The following is an 18,358-nucleotide window of genomic DNA, read 5'->3' as shown; positions in this document are numbered from 1 at the left end:
ATGTTGTTGAGTATTTTTACACGATGATCTGAGTACTTCTTCCACTATTACTCTCATGTCATGTTTGTTAGCCATGAAGCTACAGACAGGCTAGCTCTTTTCCTCTGTTTCCAGTCTTTATGCTAAGCTAAGCTAACCATTTCCTACTTGTAGCTTCATATTAGCAAAACAAATATGTGGTGTTGATCTTCTCATTAAGAAAGTGAAGAAATGCATGATCATACGATAATGAATGAAAGATGGGAACCGTAAACGAGTTCACACAACGATCCACCGTCACGATAAACTGCGGCCTTTGACGGGTTTACTTCTTCTTCCTTGACAACAATTAAAACTTGAACTTCCAACATCAGAGAGGAAACACATGGAAAAGAAGTTGGAAACCACCAAAACTTTACAACAATGTCTTTTAAGTTTTGGGATGGGATCCAGGAGGCGACGCGGCTTCTGGTGGTTAACAGAAATTCTTCACGTGGCCGCCGCCACGAGGAAACGACTGATTTTCTCATTTGGGTCTGAAAAAGACAAGAACCACAACAGAGACAAAGCTGAAGCGAAACGCCCGGTTATTATGATGAAAGGAGTCAGTCCAGCTGCTCTCAACTGATCACGGAACAGGAAAATACCAAAATACCAAAACATGTTGCTGGACTGTGACAGAATAATCTGCTCACAAATCAGATGTTTGGCTTCAGTTTTAAAGCTGCGGAGCAGAAAACACAAAGCAAACTGCTGACAGAGACACTTTACTCAAACACAGCGCTGAAGCACAGATCTCAGATATTTTTACACTTTCCATGGTACTTTCTACTTCTACTGCACTACATCCCAGGGAATTATTACTCATTCACATTTATCTGACAGCTGCTACTTTACAAAGGAAGATACATGAAGATACATAAAACTAGAGTTTCTAAAAAATGATGTTTTATTATAATTGAACTCGAAGAGTTTATACAAATAGAGCTGAAACACTATTATTAGTCTGTTAATCAATTAGTGGACTGACAGATAATTAATGATCATCTGTAAAATCATTTGACGTTTGATTTGCTGCTTTTCCTCTGAATGATCTGAATGTGTTTGTAATAATGTGGAGCTTTGGACTAAACAAACACTGTGAAGGCGTCACTTTGGCCTCATCGTCACCACATTTCTCACTATTTTCACAATGTTTCCAAACCGATCGATCGATCGATTAATGGAGGAAATAATCAGCTGATTGATCCAGAATGAAAAGAATCATTAGTTCAAATGAAGCTCAACCAGCTCCAACAGTAAAATCCTGCTTTGACATGAACGACTGAGTCACAGTAATCTGATGAGATCAGATAGAACAGGAGAACAGCAGAACAGTAGAACAGATAGAACAGGAGAACAGATAGGACAGGAGAACAGGAGAACAGTAGAACTGCAGAACAGTAGAACAGTCGACCAGGAGAACAGTAGAACAGAAGAACATGAGGACACTAGATCAGACCGAACAGTAGAACTGCAGAACAGTAGAACAGGAGAACATGAGAACAGTAGAAGAGTAGAACAGTAGAATAGGAGAACAGTAGAACAGATAGAACAGGAGAACAGAACAGGAGAACAGATAGAACAGGAGAACAGATAGAACAGGAGAACAGGAGAACAGGAGAACAGTAGAACAGATAGAACAGGAGAACAGATAGAACAGTAGAACAGTAGAATAGGAGAACAGATAGAACAGGAGAACAGGAGAACAGATAGAACAGGAGAACAGTAGAACAGCAGAACAGGAGAACCGGGGAACAGCAGAACAGTAGAACAGTAGAACAGCAGAACAGGAGAACAGGGGAACAGCAGAACAGGAGAACAGATAGAACAGATAGAACAGGAGAACAGGAGAACAGATAGAACAGGAGAACAGGAGAACAGTAGAACAGATAGAACAGGAGAACAGATAGAACAGTAGAACAGTAGAATAGGAGAACAGATAGAACAGGAGAACAGTAGAACAGATAGAACAGGAGAACAGTAGAACAGTAGAACAGCAGAACAGGAGAACCGGGGAACAGCAGAACAGTAGAACAGTAGAACAGCAGAACAGGAGAACAGATAGAACAGATAGAACAGGAGAACAGGAGAACAGCAGAACAGGAGAACAGATAGAACAGGAGAACAGTAGAACAGTAGAACAGATAGAACAGGAGAACAGATAGAACAGTAGAACAGGAGAACAGGAGAACAGTAGAACAGGAGAACAGTCCACAGGGACATTTTACTGCACTCAATACTTTTACTGTAATACTTCAAGTACATTTACTGATTATACTGACATACTTTTACTGCAGTAAATTTTTCAGTGTGGTATTTTCACAGTGTGTTTGTACTTTTACTTAAACTATCTGAATACATGCACTGTGTGCACTGGAACTCCACCTGGAAACAGATGCTGAGGTGGAAAATCATTGCCGAACTTTTAATCTGGTTTGTTGATTCATTTACTTTCAGTCGACTTTCTGCAGGACACAGTTCAACTGACTGGACTCACCGACTTTCAACAGGATGTTTAGTGATGCACTTTAAGACCAGAGTGAAAGAAGAAGAGATCAAAAGAAGGATGAAGGTGACCAGACGGACACAGAGCAGCCTCTCAGAGGCTGCTTCAGTATCCGGTTAAACCACAGCATTCACAACTAATCACATTCAACTCGTCTCTCTGTGGAGTTAATCAAGTTTTGGTGTGTGGCTGTCACAGAGTGTGGGAACCAACGTCAGATACACTCAGATACACACGAAGTTCCTGAAGACAAAAGTAGAAGAAGAAGAAGAAGAAGAACATGAATTTCACACGGACACTTAAATTGATCAAAAGTGGCCCCAGACTTGCAGGGGCCCAGAGGGTTCCACATGTAATGTATGTCAGTTGTCTCATAGTTATTTAATTAGTTATTAAATTAGCTTGTGGATATGGAACACTGAAGTAGACTGTTTAGGCTACTGGGAGCATTTTAGCACCTAATTTTAGCTTTAACAGGTTATTTAAATATTTAAAAAAAAAATCATCCACAGCTGTATAAAAATTTTGATGGTACTTAAATAAATTTGTTTGGCCATTTGTGGCAGACATCAATGTTTTTGTCTCGGGGCCTCCTAGTGGGTAAATAAAGCCACGACAAGCGGCACAAAGAAACACAGGCTGAGAGTGAGTCCTCTTTCCAGCAGACGATCTTTGGAATCGGTGTGTGCTGCCTGTTCGCTCAGCTGACACCCGTACAAGACATATTCTTTAGAGTGGCTAATCGTGTCAGCAGACGATCTTCGGAGCGCCGGTGCTCAGCTCTCAGCTGACACGCAGCAACAAACCAGGACCCGTCGCAGCTGTCAGGCGCAGATTTTACCTCTTACCGGCCGGTGTTTCTGCCACCCCTGCTGGCTCCTCTGTAGATTTAAACATCAGAAGTTTTTTGCGTGATGCTAAAATGTTCTGATTCACCCTGCAAGCGATGAATGAACCGAGCACCGCGGGGACCGGGCCGACGGAGGTTCTTTTGACTTCGGGCTGCCGAGCCCGGCTTGTCGAGGTGGTCGGAGGATGGAGCCGAGGCTGAGCGGGGATGGCAAGCCGTCCGTGTCCTGGTTCCTCGGCTCTGTCCTCATCCTGTCTATCCTTGCTGTTTTAGTGAGCTGCCATGGGACGTGCAAACACCGAGCCCCCTCTCCTAGTGAGGTGAGCCCCGGTTCGCTCTGCGGTGTTGTTGATGTCAACTAACGTTAAGCTAACGTTAGCCATAGCACTGTGGCAGCTCAGAGCTAAGCTCGCCAGCACACTAGCTGCGATGGCTAATTGACGTATATTTTTATATGGTGTGATAAGATAACTACTTTACTGTGCGTAAGGTACACTGGAATGTTTTGCTTGACACTCACTAGAGCCAACCCCGCCAACCATTACGATATTAGCTATTTGTTGTGTGACCACAACTGTAACGGTAAGAATGAGATTTGCAATAGCTAGCTAACAAGCTAACAGGCTAACATGAGTCGGCGTTGTTCATGGGGTTTATTGTGTTTAATGACAATAACCAGAATTTGCAGCATCTATGAGGCACATTTTATCGGTGAAACATAAGTTTGAAAGCACCTTTCATTCATCAGTTTTAACTGTTCACCTTTAGTCTGAGTTTCCCTAGCAACAGAATAGCATTTCCGGTTAGACTTCTTCAGAATAAAAGCACCATCGTTGTAAACCTAGCACTGACTAAAACTGAGCTTTAGAATGGACTCAAAATGGACTCTGTGTCGTATTTTCCGTGGTGAAAATGAACAATAATATTAACTAGCTTTAAATTAGGTTAAATTTAAATGTTAGCTTTAAGTAGTAGTAGAAGATTGAAGAATCTTGGCAGGTTTTCAGTTTATAACCAGAGTGAGAGCTGATGCAGCATGACCTCACTGTTAAACAAGATTTTATCCTCTTTGAACATTTAAGAATTTGTGTTTACTTCTCTTCCTCTCTTTTTTAATGGCCACAAAAAACGATTTAATAAAAATTTCAATTCTGTCCACTCCACCAACGATAAGTCATTCTTTACCTCAAACAGAGAAAGACGTATCTTTAATATTCTCACATGTCATATCAACACAGTTCAGCAGCATGTTTTTGTTGTTTTTTTCTTTTAACATTGGCTTTATTAAGAGCTTTTATTTGTAAAATATTTTTGCTTTCTACTTTTAAGAGTGGCATTTACAGCAACAAATGCAGCAAATGTTGCTACAGATCGATTGATTGACAGTTTGAGTGTCTTTTGTCTCTTATTGTCTCTTTTAGGTTGTCCATCATGTGTACTTGAAGCCTGAGCGCTTGACGAAAAGAAGCTCACCCGATGACCTGCAGCTGAAGATAAAGATCATCTATGACTACAGCGTTGACCAGTAAGTGCTGCAGCTTCTCACTGTCGGCACTGACAGGAACATCAGCATACAGATCAGTGTTTCACCAAGTCAAAGAGGAGTTTTTTCCATACTTTCCTGTCTCACCTGTACTACCTGCTGTCCTGTCTAATAATGGAGTGCATGAAGCAAAGTTCTTCATTCATACACCCACGGCCATCATCAGCCTTTATTTTCCTCATCTATCAGTTACCAAACTCATCTGAAAATTCATAAACCTATATTTTGAGACTTACAGTCATCACATTTTGGAAGAATGTGTGATATGTAGGTCTGTCAACACTGGCCAAAAATGACATTTGACAAAATGACACAAAACTGACTGAATGAGGCACCTGTTGTACCCACATTGTGACCACATTATGTCAGTGTAAGTGATGTTTTCTGGTGGCTCTGACACATGTGCTCTCTCTCCACAGGCTTCCTGCAGACAAGAGGAGACTAGTTAAGGTGAGTAACACCTTCAGCACCTACGGACGTCTGAAGGGACGATACACTGCCGACCAATGGTTTCACACATTTCCAGTTACCGACAGGTGGCTGTAATGGGCCGAGAAAGACAGAAATGTGCCAGTAAAGGCAGAGAAGACGAAGACTGCTGCTAGTGAACATGGATGGAATCATTTCAGGATTTAGAATTAGCTTTGTAAATGTTTTATGAGGAAGCATCATTTCCTTTGCTGCCTTATTGAAGAACAGGAAATTGGTGTCAGAATGTGGATTGCACATTTAAAAGTTCATCCTGCACAATATCAACAAAACAGGGACTCACTTGGAAAAGCATCGTTTCACAGTGTGTGTGTGTGTGTGTGTGTGTGTGTGTGTGTGTGTGTGTGTGTGTCTGTGTGTCTGTGTGTGTGTGTGTGTCCTCAGGATAAGCTGTTTCCTCAGGCCATTGATTACCTGCAGAGAGCCTTCAGTGTGAGGCACAGGGTGGGGCCTGTGCTGCTCAGCCGGTATGTATCCTGTCCCATCACAGTGTTTTCAGCTCTGAGGGTCCACTAACGACCCCGGTTTGAAACACTCGTACAAGCAAGCATTAATGAAGAGGAAGTGAGATGAGAATGATAATAAGTTGTTCTTGCATGAGGTTCAATGTCTGGTTTCACCTGCGGATGCTGTTTCAGACCCTGAAATATGATCCTCATTCATGACGTGAAAAATGTTGCTGACATTCGCTCAGTCTCTGAGTGCCTTTACGATCGTCTCTTTGCTCCAACACTTGGCACTGCTTAACGGTGCAACACTTTTCCCTTGAATAAATGCTTATTTTAATGATGAAGTCAGGTAGGGTAGGACTGAAACTTTGCTCTTTACCCACAAAGCAGAGTTATTTTTCAGTGTTTTTTGTCTCTGTCGTCTCAGACAATGTGCAACCAACCAGTACCTGAGGAAGAGAGATGACCCTCATCGCTACTGCCAGGATGCCTGTGCAGACGTCACCCGGTGCGGCCCCGTCATTGTGCCACAGCACCACCTGCAGGTCAGGAAGTGCATCATGTAATAACAAGACTAAGAGTCTGAAGTGTGCAAACGGCTCTGTGAGGCTGTATTGAGGCACAGCAGTGCCAGCAAACAGCAAAGAGCGCTAACATGCTGATGTTTAGCATGTTAGCAGCTAAATAACACAAAGTCCAGCTGAGACTGATGTGAATGCTTTTAGTTCTGCAGGTATTTGGTCAGAGTTGTTACAGTTCAGCCTGACAGGAACGTGAATGTGCATGCACAGTGTCATGTTAATAGTTGTTGAGACATTTCACTCAAAACCACAAATTTCATCCTCTTTGTGGTGCGAGAAAAAGAAAAGGATCAACAAAGTCATTTGTCACAGTTGAGGAGCTGCAGGGAGTCTCATTCAAGCTAACTGTGCGCAACAAACGTCTTTTCAGGTGGATTTTCTCTTTTCAGTCAGTACAAAATATGCAAATCAGACATGGTGCCAGCTTTCTTTGTCAGAAACACCAAATGGAGTCGGCGCGGGTGCATTCAGTGCTGCCTCTGCTGTCCTGCAGCAGTGCTACAGGTTACAGTCGTCTCATGGATGCATCCTCAGCGGCAGCACTGACCACGCTGCTTCCTTTAACAATGACCCCAAAGTCATTTCTGGAGAACCATGAACATCTGTACAGAGGCTGAAGAGTGGAAGAGTGCAGGCTGCTAAAAGAAGGAACAACTTCAAATTGAGTATGCAGGTGGTAAGACGGACCGATAAAGGGATGAGGGAGAGAGACTGGAAGGCTGAAGGGATAAAAGATGGCTCCTGTTGGGAAGTTTATCTCATTATGGTTATTGTAGACACTGAACAGGAGCTAATAATAGTGCTGCAGCCTCTTCTGCAATCTGTTCTCACTGCTGTACATTTGAGTTTCATAATGCAAAAAGCATGGACACATGCAGTGTTCATGGTTCATGTATCTTATTCATAATGTGCAAAAGGTCTGTGTGTCCTTACTGTGGAGGAGGTTCACCTTCAGGTTTTGGTCTGTGAGTAATAATACTCACAACAAGACATAAACCTGATTCCTCAACACAGTCCAACCAAACTGGAGGATGTAACTGTGCATCATCTGTTTAAAATGACATGGAACAAGCTGCTATGTCCACTAATTACAGCCCTGAATCCAAGAGGGTGTGAGAACAGAGAGAGTGTGAATTAAACCAGAATCAGTCATTTCCAGTCAGACTGTTTCCTGAAGTGTTCCTGAGTCCAGGTGTTAATCTCTTTTATCCAATCACAAAGTGTTTTTGGAGCATTCAACAACTTTTTGTTGCTTGTTTGAAACGTGTTGCTGCATCAGATTCAGAATCAGCAAATATTTACAAAAATCAATGAAGCTGATGAGCTCAGACAGTAAATATATCGACTTTGTGCTGTTTCCAGGTGAGTTTCTGTCAGAGAGGGTCAGCAGGTGATCACATCCTGTTTGGTTTGTTTAACACAGCGTCTCAGCTTCTTTGGAATCAGGGGTTTTTGTGACGTATCATGATATTATATTAAGAGCCCTTCGCTCACTCCAGTCTTGTGTGCTTCTCTCCCAGCAATGCAAGGTGTGCAGTGAATCAGGGAAGTCATGTGGCCCCTTGGGGCCCCCGGATGGTCCCGGAGTGGAAGGGTCTGACTTTGTGCTCTACGTCAGCGGCATCACCACAGACCGCTGCGGACAGGAGAACATAGTGGCCTACGCTGCTTACTGCCAGCTGGAGGCAGAGCTGGACAGGTGGGGTCGACCTGCAGTCACGTGATCAAACCTCTGCCACACAATGTTTCTTTAAGTCTAATGACAGGAAGATAGAGCTGAGCATCAGCTCCATGAAAATCAATGTGTGTGTGTGTGTGTCCGTCCTTCAGACCTATAGCAGGCTATGCGAACCTGTGTCCTGCCATGATCTCGTCTCAGCCTCAGGAGTTTGAAGGGATGCTCTCCACAGTCAAACATGAGATCATCCACGCTCTGGTCAGTACTACAACGTTTACAATGTAAACAGCCTTCACTAGACTTTAGAGGTTTTTGACTTTTTTTCAGGAAAGGCCCAGATTCTAAGATACACTTTATTAATCCCCAGCCGGGGAAATTCAGGTATTACAAGCAGCAGGTAATGGCAATTGGAAAAAAAAAATAGCAACAGAAATAAAGAAATACAAAATACAACATTAACACTGACTATATATATATATATGTATATACACACATACATACAAAACATTTTTTGTTGTTGTTGTTGTGACGATGTTCAGAACAGAATGTTTGTGGACGCCTGATGGTGACATGTGACCCGTGTGCTGTTCCTCCTCTGTCCACCAGGGCTTTTCAGCCGGCCTGTTTGCCTTCTACCATGACGACGAGGGCAAACCTCTGACCCCTCGCTTCGCCAGCGGCCTGCCCGCCTTCAACGAGAGGTGAGTACAGTCTGAGCTGACACTGAGGTGCAGAGTGTCTGTCTGTCCTCGTCTGCGTCCTTCACATGCTGGTGTGTGTCTGTGCGTGTCTGTGCGTGTCTGTGCGTGTGTGTGCGTGTGTGTGCGTGTGTGTGCGTGTGTGTGTGTGTCTCAGCCTGGGTCTGTACCAGTGGAGTGATGCAGTGATCAGGAGGGTCAGCAGGCTGTGGGACATCAGAGGAGGGGAGATGGTCCGGCACCAGGTCCACGTCCTGGTCACGCCCCGCGTCGTGGTAAGAAGCCATTTGGGTGGGTCATTTCCACCACAATCTTAAACTGAAAGTCCTCCTCCCCCTCCTCCCCCTCCTCCACTGTGATGTTTGAACAGACATGCATGCAGGTGCTTTCACCTGAACGTCACAGAGGAGACGGGTTAGACGGAGTCGAGAAGATGAAGCTGGTTGTGCTCTACTCTTTGGTTGCAGGAGGAGGCGAGGAGACATTTCAACTGTCCCATCCTGGAGGGAATGGAGCTGGAGAACCAGGGAGGGACGGGAACTGAGCTGAACCACTGGGAGAAGAGACTGCTGGAGGTACCCGCGCCTTCCCTGTCCGACTTTGAAGTGATCGGTTTGGGTTTTTCCTCATTTTCATCATCTTCTCCTCCTCCCTCAGAATGAGGCGATGACCGGCTCCCACACCCAGAACAGGGTGTTTTCCCGGCTGACGCTCGCCATCATGGAGGACAGCGGCTGGTACCGAGCCAACTACAGCCTGGCCCAGAGGCTGGACTGGGGCCGCGGCCTCGGCTGCGACTTCGTCATGAAGAGCTGCAAGTTCTGGATGGACAGACAGAGACAGAGGTCGCAGTGATACTCTCTGTGTCCAGGAGACCAGAGTTATTGAATTTTATTAAGCAGCAGTGCACACTCACCCTTTTCACTTTTTACAGAGTCTCATCAAACAGTTACCTTATTATTGAGTTAATTTACATTGTAGATTAAATACTTTGCACTCACTTAATGTTAATTTGCATAAAAAAAGTCATGTTTCCAAGCAGGAGAAACAACCTTCAAAATCAAGAAAACAAGTATTTCTTGAGTTAAAGAATATCTGACAGTATCTGATCGTGTTTGTCGTTGCAGACGACACACTGTGACTCCGTACTGCGATACAGTGCGAGCGTCTCCTCTGCAGCTCACCTGCAGACAGGACCAGCTGGCTGTGGCCGTCTGTAACCTGCAGAAATATCCACAGGAGCTGCCGCTGGAGTACCAGGTACACAGAGACACACACACACACACACACACACACAGAGACACACACACACACAGAGACACACACACACACAGACACACACACACACACAGAGACACACACACACACACATGCAGAGACACACACACAGAGAGACACACACACACACACACACACACACACACACATGCAGAGACACACACAGAGACAGACACAGACACAGACAGACACAGACACACACACACACACACACACACAGACACACACACACACACACACACACACACACACACACGCAGCTGTGGCCCAGAGGTTGGAGAAGTGGCTTGATTGCAGCCTGCTGCTCCTGTGTGTGGTTCACTGTATGTTGCATGTGTGTGTTTCTTCAAACAGAGATGGGATGAGCTTGTTAGAGCCAATCAGGTCAGACGACTGAGGAGAAATGACCCACATTTTAATTTCACTAATCCTTAATTTAATGTACGAGACATCAGTGTCAAAACCTAAAGGGGACCTGTCTGTCTCTCTCTGTCTCTGTGTCTCTCTGTGTCTGTCTGTCTCTCTCTGTCTCTCTCTTTGTCTCTCTCTCTGTCTCTCTCTCTGTCTCTCTCTGTCTCTCTGTCTCCCTCTGTCTGTCTGTCTGTCTCTCTCTCTGTCTCTCTCTCTGTCTCTCTCTGTCTCTCTGTCTCCCTCTGTCTGTCTGTCTGTCTCTCTCTGTCTCTCTGTCTCCCTCTGTCTGTCTGTCTGTCTGTCTGTCTGTCTCTGTCTCTCTCTGTCTCTCTCTCTGTCTCTCTCTGTCTCTCTGTCTCCCTCTGTCTGTCTCTCTGTCTCTCTCTGTCTCTCTGTCTCTGTCTCTCTCTCTCTCTGTGTCTCTCTGTGTCTCTGTCTCTCTCTCTCTCTCTGTGTCTCTCTGTGTCTCTGTCTCTCGGTCTGTCTCTGTGTCTCTGTCTCTCTCTCTCTCTCTGTGTCTCTGTCTCTCTGTCTGTCTCTGTGTCTCTGTCTCTGTCTCTCTCTCTGTCTCTCTCTCTGTCTCTCTCTCTGTGTCTCTGTCTCTCTGTCTGTCTCTCTGTCTGTCTCTGTGTCTCTGTGTCTCTGTCTCTCTGTCTCTGTCTGTCTCTCTGTGTCTCTGTCAGTATTTTGAGAGGATCCCTGACGTTGCTGCTGATCAGCTGTCGTTCTTCGGCGGTGCTGTGGAGATCGCTGACTACTGTCCGTTCAGCCAGGAGTTCAGCTGGCACCTCAGCGGGGAGTATCAGAGGAACTCGTACTGCAGAGTGTCAGAGAACCAGCCAGGTGAGCCTCACGCCGCCGCCGCCGCTAACACCGTGTTAACACTGGGCTGGAAATGAAGCTCTGCATCTGATGATTGTCTCATTGCAGCTCATACTGTAGTGGATTTACTGAGGTGTGTTGTGTTACTGTACGACTGAGCTGCTGTCTGCAGGGCTGTGTGTAATCATGTGACGTGTGTGTGTCCAGACTGGTGGAGGAACTACGGGGCGGAGCAGTACGGACCGGACTCCGCCTGTCTGTACCAGAAGTCGGCCTTTGTTATGGAGCAGTGCACCAGGAAGATGACGTACCCCGACTGGGGCTCCGGATGCTACAAGGTGCGGTCGACACAGTTCTCCACAGTTCGTGACCGTGTTATTTCTTCATCGTCAGACTTTGCTCACACTCAGACTCTTAAATGGCGTCCAGGTGGCGTGCTCGACTCAGGGCCTGACGGTGTTCGTCCAGGACCGCTCCTTCAACTGCGTCCGTAAAGGTCAGCTGCTGAGCGTCAGCGTGCGAGTCAATGACTGGGTTTACAACGGCGTCCTGATCTGCCCCGCCTGCACCGACTTCTGTGACGACTGCCCCCTCCCCCACCAGCTCCCGCCCATCAACGCCTCCAGGAGTAACCCCATTGGTCAGTGCCATCCGCCCTCATTTTACATGTTTACATACAAAGTGTCAGCTGATGCTTCTACACCCTTTTCCTATTGGTGGATAGGATGGTGCCTGAAGCTGCTCAGACATTAGTTGGTAGGTGAATAAAGTCAGATCACTGGAGAGAATCATTCATTCATTCATTCATTCAGTTATTCATGATCAAAGCTGCTGATGTCACGATGTTACCATCCTCAGAAAACTCCAGTCGTGTTAATGAGCAAATGTTACAAACCAAGGTGGTGAACATGGAAAATGTTAGCATCAGCATGTTAGCAATATCACTGTGAGCTTGTTAGCATGCTGGTGTTAGCATTTAGCTCAAAGCACTGCTGTACAGCCAGCTGCTAGAATGGATGCAGACACAGAGACTACGTACTAATACTGTACTGTGTGTACCACTCGGTAATCTTCATAGTACATTGTTTTACCAGTAAAAATAGAAAATTCAACATATTTTACCATTTTAATAGAAAAATAGAAAAATAGAGTGAGCAAATACAGAAAATGGACAAATTATGAATTCTAAAAAACAGTGCAATTTTTTTTAATGGACAAGTTAATATGACAAATGAAAAAGAATAACAAAAATAAACATTTAAATATAAAAAAGAAATATATAGATATAAAATACATGAAAAATTGGATATAAGGAGACAAAAACAAAAAACCTGCAAACAATTCTGATTGATTTATTTATTCTCTTATTTATTTTCTTTTCTCTTTTTAATTGTAGTTCTGAAATGTCTTTGTTTTATTTTTATTTCCTGCCCGGCCATTTATTTTTGTTTGTCAATGACACTGAGACTTTTATAGTGATGTTTCCTAGAATCTAGACCCCTAATTGATCTTCACCCACTTTTAAATCTTCTTTCATGTTTAGCTTTGAGTATTAATTATTGTTAATGATTTTTCATCATGAGAAATGGCTCCTGGCGGCTGGAATGACGGCAGACGTTCACCTGAGTCTGTTTGCCTGTTTCAGATCCGTGCTCCAGTTCTCCAGGTCTGGCCATCACTCTGTGGCTCCTGCTGCTCAACCTGCTCCCCCTGGTGGCCGGACTGCTGCTCTGCCACTGCAGCTGATAAAACACACACACACACACTCACAAAGGTAGCCGGACAGTTTACTGACCTAAACACTCTTCTGGTGTCCTCTGAGGATTAAAGCTGCAGACTTCTCCTTCCCTCTTTTCTCGCACTTCCTCTCCTTTTCCTTCTGTCCTCTTTCCGAAGTTCTTCTTCTGCATTTCTTTCTTCCTTTCTTCTGTCACGCGTTCCTCAGGACTTTCGCTCCTCAAGCGTCTGATCTTCATCTCGTTCCACTGTCAGGGATCTTTTTACTGACGCTCCATCCAGGTGTTAATCTGGTGCAGCAGACAGTGAATCATCAGTCGTCTGGTTTAACAACAACAGATCAGCAGACTGGACATTTGTCTTCTTTTCTTTTTTTGGCTGCAGAATCGTTGCTCAGATATATTTAAAGACTGGAGGAACTGACTGAATGAAGTTCAAAGAGGATTTGTTTGTCGCTGCAGCAGCCTGCCAAACGCAAACCAGGAGGAAACGTCACCGAGTCGTCGCCTGCCGCTTGCTGACAGGAAGTGGATTATTCATGACAGCCGACTTTTTTAAAATCATACTTTTAAGCTGAAAGTTCAGTGTACTTCCTGTGCGTGAGACAACAGAAGGATGTGTGTGGTTTTGTGACCCCTGGTGGCTGCAGGAGGTAACTTTAAACTTTATTTTTTACGTTTATACCCAGAAAACTGTAAATACACCAACAGACCACTTAAGTTTAAATTCATGGCTTCCTTTGCTTTGAGCAGATTTCATGTCGCGTTCACGAAGGCAAAAATGAAGTGATAGTTTAGTTTAAAGATCTGCAGCTCTGCAGTGCAGGACTGATGGGTTCCATTAACGCTGTGCAGAACACCTGGAGCCGGTGCAGGCTGCGAATCAGCTGCTCTCCTCACACTGGAAGAGATGATCTGTCGTGTCGACACAACCACACAGCTGATCGACCGATTACAAGATCGTCTCAGCCGGAGATCTGTGGCCTGCAGGAAGTCACTGGGCCTCATGCAAGAAGCGCTGAAACCGCAGGTGTGATCGACTCCAGAGCTGCAGCACACGTCGTCCACTCTGACTGAAGACTCGTGAATCTGCCCTCATTTGATTAACGAAAGTAAACACCAATAAACACAAACAGTTCTCGCTGAGTTCATGAGGATATTCTGACACGACTTTCTAACTTCTGAAGCAGAGCAGAACATGAAGTTTGTGGAGCGGTTATTAAAGTGATGCAGTGAAGAGCGAGTAAGAGGTCAGAACATGACAACATTCTTGCATGAGATCCAGAGTCTGTCTGTCTGCTGCCTGTCTCACCTCCTGCCTCCGGTTTCCTGTCGCTCTCTCAGCAGATGCTTCTGGCAGCTACGAAGTGAAGCAAACAGCGTCGTGTTCGGGACGTCAAGGTCCAGACACGTCCAGCTCCAACAAGATGATGATGATGATGATGATGGTGATGATGGTTTAATAGGCATGGACGTGGATTTTGACTCTGCAGGATTTTTGTCTTAGACCTCTGAATTTTGTCAGAGACACTCAGATCAGGTCAAAGGTTGTGACGTCTGCAGGAGGCTTTAAAGTAGCGCCCCCCCGTGTCAGAACATGAAGAGACACTCGCTGTCCTGAGGCCACAAACTGCTTCCATTCGTCAGCCGCGCGTCAAACACAGTCACGATGTTTAGGTCCTTCTTCAGAGTAATCAGGACTGTTTGAAACTCAGATCATTCAGAAGAAAATTGTGATGTGAATATTTGAGGGTTTGTGATGGATTATATAAACCTGGTGGATTCAAATGTAGAAAATGAATCACATCTGAGAGCTGAACAGAGCATCATATCATCATAAAACAAAAGCAGGAGCAACAAGAAAGCATGAAAGCTCATGTTGATATGCTGATTGACGGTGAGATGGACCAATCAGATGGCCTGAAAGCATCACTCGAGCGGATGGGACGCCGGCGTCCTGCGGACACTGATTTCCTCCTGTTTTAATTTAATATTTGAACAAATGTCAGAGTCACGACTGGACCGACAGACTGTCAGGAGAGGAAGAAAAAGCCATGTACGTTCAAACAGTGAAAACCTGAACAAGCCATAGTTTGATGATGATGATGATGAAAGTGGAAGCTGCTCCAGACCAGCTGATGTCAGTTCTGTTAATCTGTTCATTGATTTTAAATCCAACACGTCTCGTTCATGAGGTTTGGTGAAATGATTCTTTCAGACTCCCGCAGACCATAATCCATCCAGAAACCAGGACGCTGCTTCTTATTTTCAGCCCAGATGACAAACTCAGTGAGCATGAAGCCGCTGGCGGGCCGCGCAGACACGCTAATGCCTGACGCGCTCGTCGTAGCGCTGCTTAGCTCTGTTTAATGAAATAACTTCCACTTCCTGTCTTTAATGGAATATTTACTGCTCGCCGTTAAAGGTCTGCACGGTGTTACATCCAACCTCCACCGCTGTCAGACATTTCACCAGTACAACAACGCAGCGTTCACCAGGTGCACTGTGGCCAGACACACCTGAGTGACTGATAGCACGAAGCTAGCGTTAGCAGAGGTGGTGATAGAGGACTTGTGAACTCGTGGTTGTTTTCAGTTTAACTGAAAACTGTCTCAGTCAGTGTTCTGCTGTTCGATGACGCAGCTGCCGGAGGAAACAGCCTCGACTCGGAGTCTTGGCTGTTTCGTCACGGCTGAGGAGGAGCTGCCATGAGATGCGTACTTTGTTCCATTTCCTCGTTGAAGTCCGTATGAAACATGCAGATCAAAGATGGCGCCAGATTCCTGTCCTCAAAACAGGTCAGCAAAAATGCAGCAGTGCTGCCACTGCTGGCCAGAAGCTGAACTGCAGCCGTCCTGCAGGCGTAAACAGTCATCTCGTCCTCAGCGGCGGCGTTAAGCTCACTCTGCTTCCTGTCACCAGTTTAATGAAAGCTCTGCAGCATCTGCGCGGGACTGAGGTGCAGTTTAATGGTCCTGGATCAAGACTGCAGTGTTTGCAAGGTTATTTTTAACGCTCAAACCAAAACTAAAGCTTGAAACCACCAACAGTCATCATGGTCCTGCAGGATTATGGACTGACTAGACGTTTGTCCCGGTGAAAAACGCTCGGCTTGGTTTCCAGTTTCCAGACCTGCACAAGACAAACATGTTGGTGCCAAGCAGGAGTTTGAATGTACTTTATTTTCTCATGTTTTATTACAGACGTGGTGTTTCAGAGCCGCGTCTCCTCTCTGCAGTCTGCACAGTGAACTGCATTATGGGTCAGTTCCTGTAAACCACAGCGCTGTGGGAGGAAGCTCTCAGCTCGATCTCTGAGCTTCATTTGAACTCTTTAATGTTTGTTAGTTCGGTTCCTGAAGCGAAACGAGAACAGTGACGTCTGAAGTCTGACGTCAGCACGCGGAGACGCGACATTGTGTGATAACTTCCTGTTGACAGCGAGACTGCGCGATGATGGCGGAGCGATGGTTGAGGTGATGATGCACCTCCACCGTTGGCAGGTCTCAAATTAAAACAACAAACTGTCGCGCTCGTGTGAGGAAATCACCTGAAAAGGCTTTGTGAGTCCAAACCAGAACAGTTGATTCTGTCACTCGTACCGTTTCCAAGGCAACAGTGAAACTTCAGTGAAAATGCTGCGCTCTCGTTTTCTCTGTGCAGGTTGTTCCAGACGCAGTTTGGTTTTGGACTGAAACTCTTCTTCTGCTGTATTTTATTGTAGCTTCATGGTTTTATGTTGAGATGGACCTGAAGAGAACCCACTGAGTCGCTGAAGGAGTTTCTGTTTGATTTATTTAAGTAGAGTTTCATCCGTCTGTCGCGTCCTCCTGTCTGTCCCCATCCTTTAATGTGACTGTCAACAGGAAGTGACCTGCTGCCGTATAAAACATTGATGTTTACAGCTGAAGTATTTGTATTTCTACGGCAGAGCTGTTTGGAGCTCTGTGTCAGCGCTGTTAGTGTGCTGCTGCCTGAGAGACCATCTGACCTCAGTTCAGTTTTATTTCGGCTCGGACTCACTCTCAGCTGCTCGGCCTGCACGAGATTCTGTCCTCATGTTATTTTTGTGATGAAGATATTTATTGTGAAGACGACTGAAGCTGCACTGAGTCGAGGACTTTGTTTGAAATCTTCAGCTTTTGGTGGAAACTCGACATGTTCAGCAGGGTTTCCTGTTTCCTGTTTAGAAACACTTTGCATCACTCGGTCGATCGTTGTTATTTATTTGTTTTTAGAGAAAGGGCTGCTTTTTAAGACAAATCAAGACAACTCGGAGATATTTGTCAGAATAAACGCTGTCTGTATCCCAATCTGTGTTTTGTCTTGTTTTAAACCATCAAATAATCTCGACCCATTGAAGCTTAATATTTCTATGTTCAGCAGCTCATTCTTCACCTTTGAATATTTTCTATAAAAACAATGTGACTTCTGACTTGTTTCTGTCAGAAATCACATTTTTCTGCATCAGTGATGTTGTAATGATGCTGTATGAAAGGATGATGAAGTGCTCAGTCTGAGATGAATCAAATATTCAGCTGATATATTTCCAGGAAACCACGAAGCTTTTGTGTGTATTTATGCTCCAGAAAAACACATTTGCATTATTACCTCCGGTGTCTGTTGCTTACATTTGTGTTGTTCTTCACTACAAACAGTTTGACTGAGTCTGTGTGCAGGATCCTTTAGACAAATCCCCGCTAGATCCTGACTGACCCTCACTGACCCTGACTGATCCTGGCTGAACCTGACTGACCCTGACTGATTCTGGCTGACCCTAACTGATCCCGACTGACCCTGACTGATCCTCACAGATCCCCACTGACCCTGACTGATCCTGGCAGAACCTGACTGACCCTGACTGATTCTGGCTGATCCTGACTGATTCTGGCTGATCCTCACTGACCCTGGCTGACCCTGACTGATTCTGGCTGATCCTGGCTGATTCTGGCTGATTCTGGCTGATCCTGATTGATCCTGACTGACCCTGACTGATTCTGGCTCATCCTGACTGATTCAGGCTGATCCTGACTGATCCTGACTAATCCTGACTGACCCTGACTGATCCTGACTGACCCTGACTGACCCTGACTGATTCTGGCTGACCCTAACTGATCCCGACTGACCCTGACTGATCCTCACAGGTCCCCACTGACCCTGACTGATCCTGGCAGAACCTGACTGACCCTGACTGATTCTGGCTGATCCTGGCTGATCCTGACTGATCCTGACTGACCCTGACTGACCCTGGCTGATCCTGACTGACCCTGACTGATCCTGGCTGATCCTGGCTGATC

The 18,358-nt window shown here is 45.3% G+C and overlaps 1 protein-coding gene across 5 annotated transcripts; it reads left to right on the top strand.

Moving 5' to 3' along the window:
* Positions 1-3,344: 3,344 nt before the first annotated feature.
* Positions 3,345-17,368, top strand: lmln (leishmanolysin-like (metallopeptidase M8 family)). Of its 5 annotated transcripts, none has more exons than XR_006007303.1 (17): positions 3,345-3,697; positions 4,799-4,902; positions 5,340-5,370; positions 5,794-5,876; positions 6,286-6,403; positions 7,960-8,138; positions 8,270-8,375; positions 8,724-8,818; positions 8,973-9,090; positions 9,283-9,390; positions 9,473-9,660; positions 9,943-10,075; positions 11,188-11,347; positions 11,534-11,664; positions 11,756-11,966; positions 12,972-13,715; positions 13,918-17,368. XR_006007303.1 is itself a non-coding variant. In XM_041951299.1 (17 exons), exons 1-16 carry the CDS (start codon positions 3,563-3,565, stop codon positions 13,070-13,072), a joined length of 2,001 nt encoding a protein of 666 aa, XP_041807233.1. In that variant the 5' UTR covers positions 3,345-3,562; the 3' UTR covers positions 13,073-13,100; positions 13,448-17,368. The 5 variants fall into 5 exon arrangements, 2 of the variants coding, with proteins under 2 accessions (XP_041807233.1, XP_041807231.1); XR_006007304.1 differs by having other exon boundaries at positions 12,972-14,312; positions 14,410-17,368; XR_006007305.1 differs by having other exon boundaries at positions 12,972-14,312; positions 14,407-17,368.
* The last annotated feature ends 990 nt before the right edge of the window (positions 17,369-18,358 follow it).

Source organism: Chelmon rostratus, chromosome 13, assembly GCF_017976325.1.
Source record: "Chelmon rostratus isolate fCheRos1 chromosome 13, fCheRos1.pri, whole genome shotgun sequence".
NCBI lineage: Eukaryota > Metazoa > Chordata > Actinopteri > Chaetodontiformes > Chaetodontidae > Chelmon > Chelmon rostratus.
The sequence above is the reverse complement of the archived record's forward strand: the minus strand, read 5'-3'. Positions and strand labels throughout refer to the sequence as shown.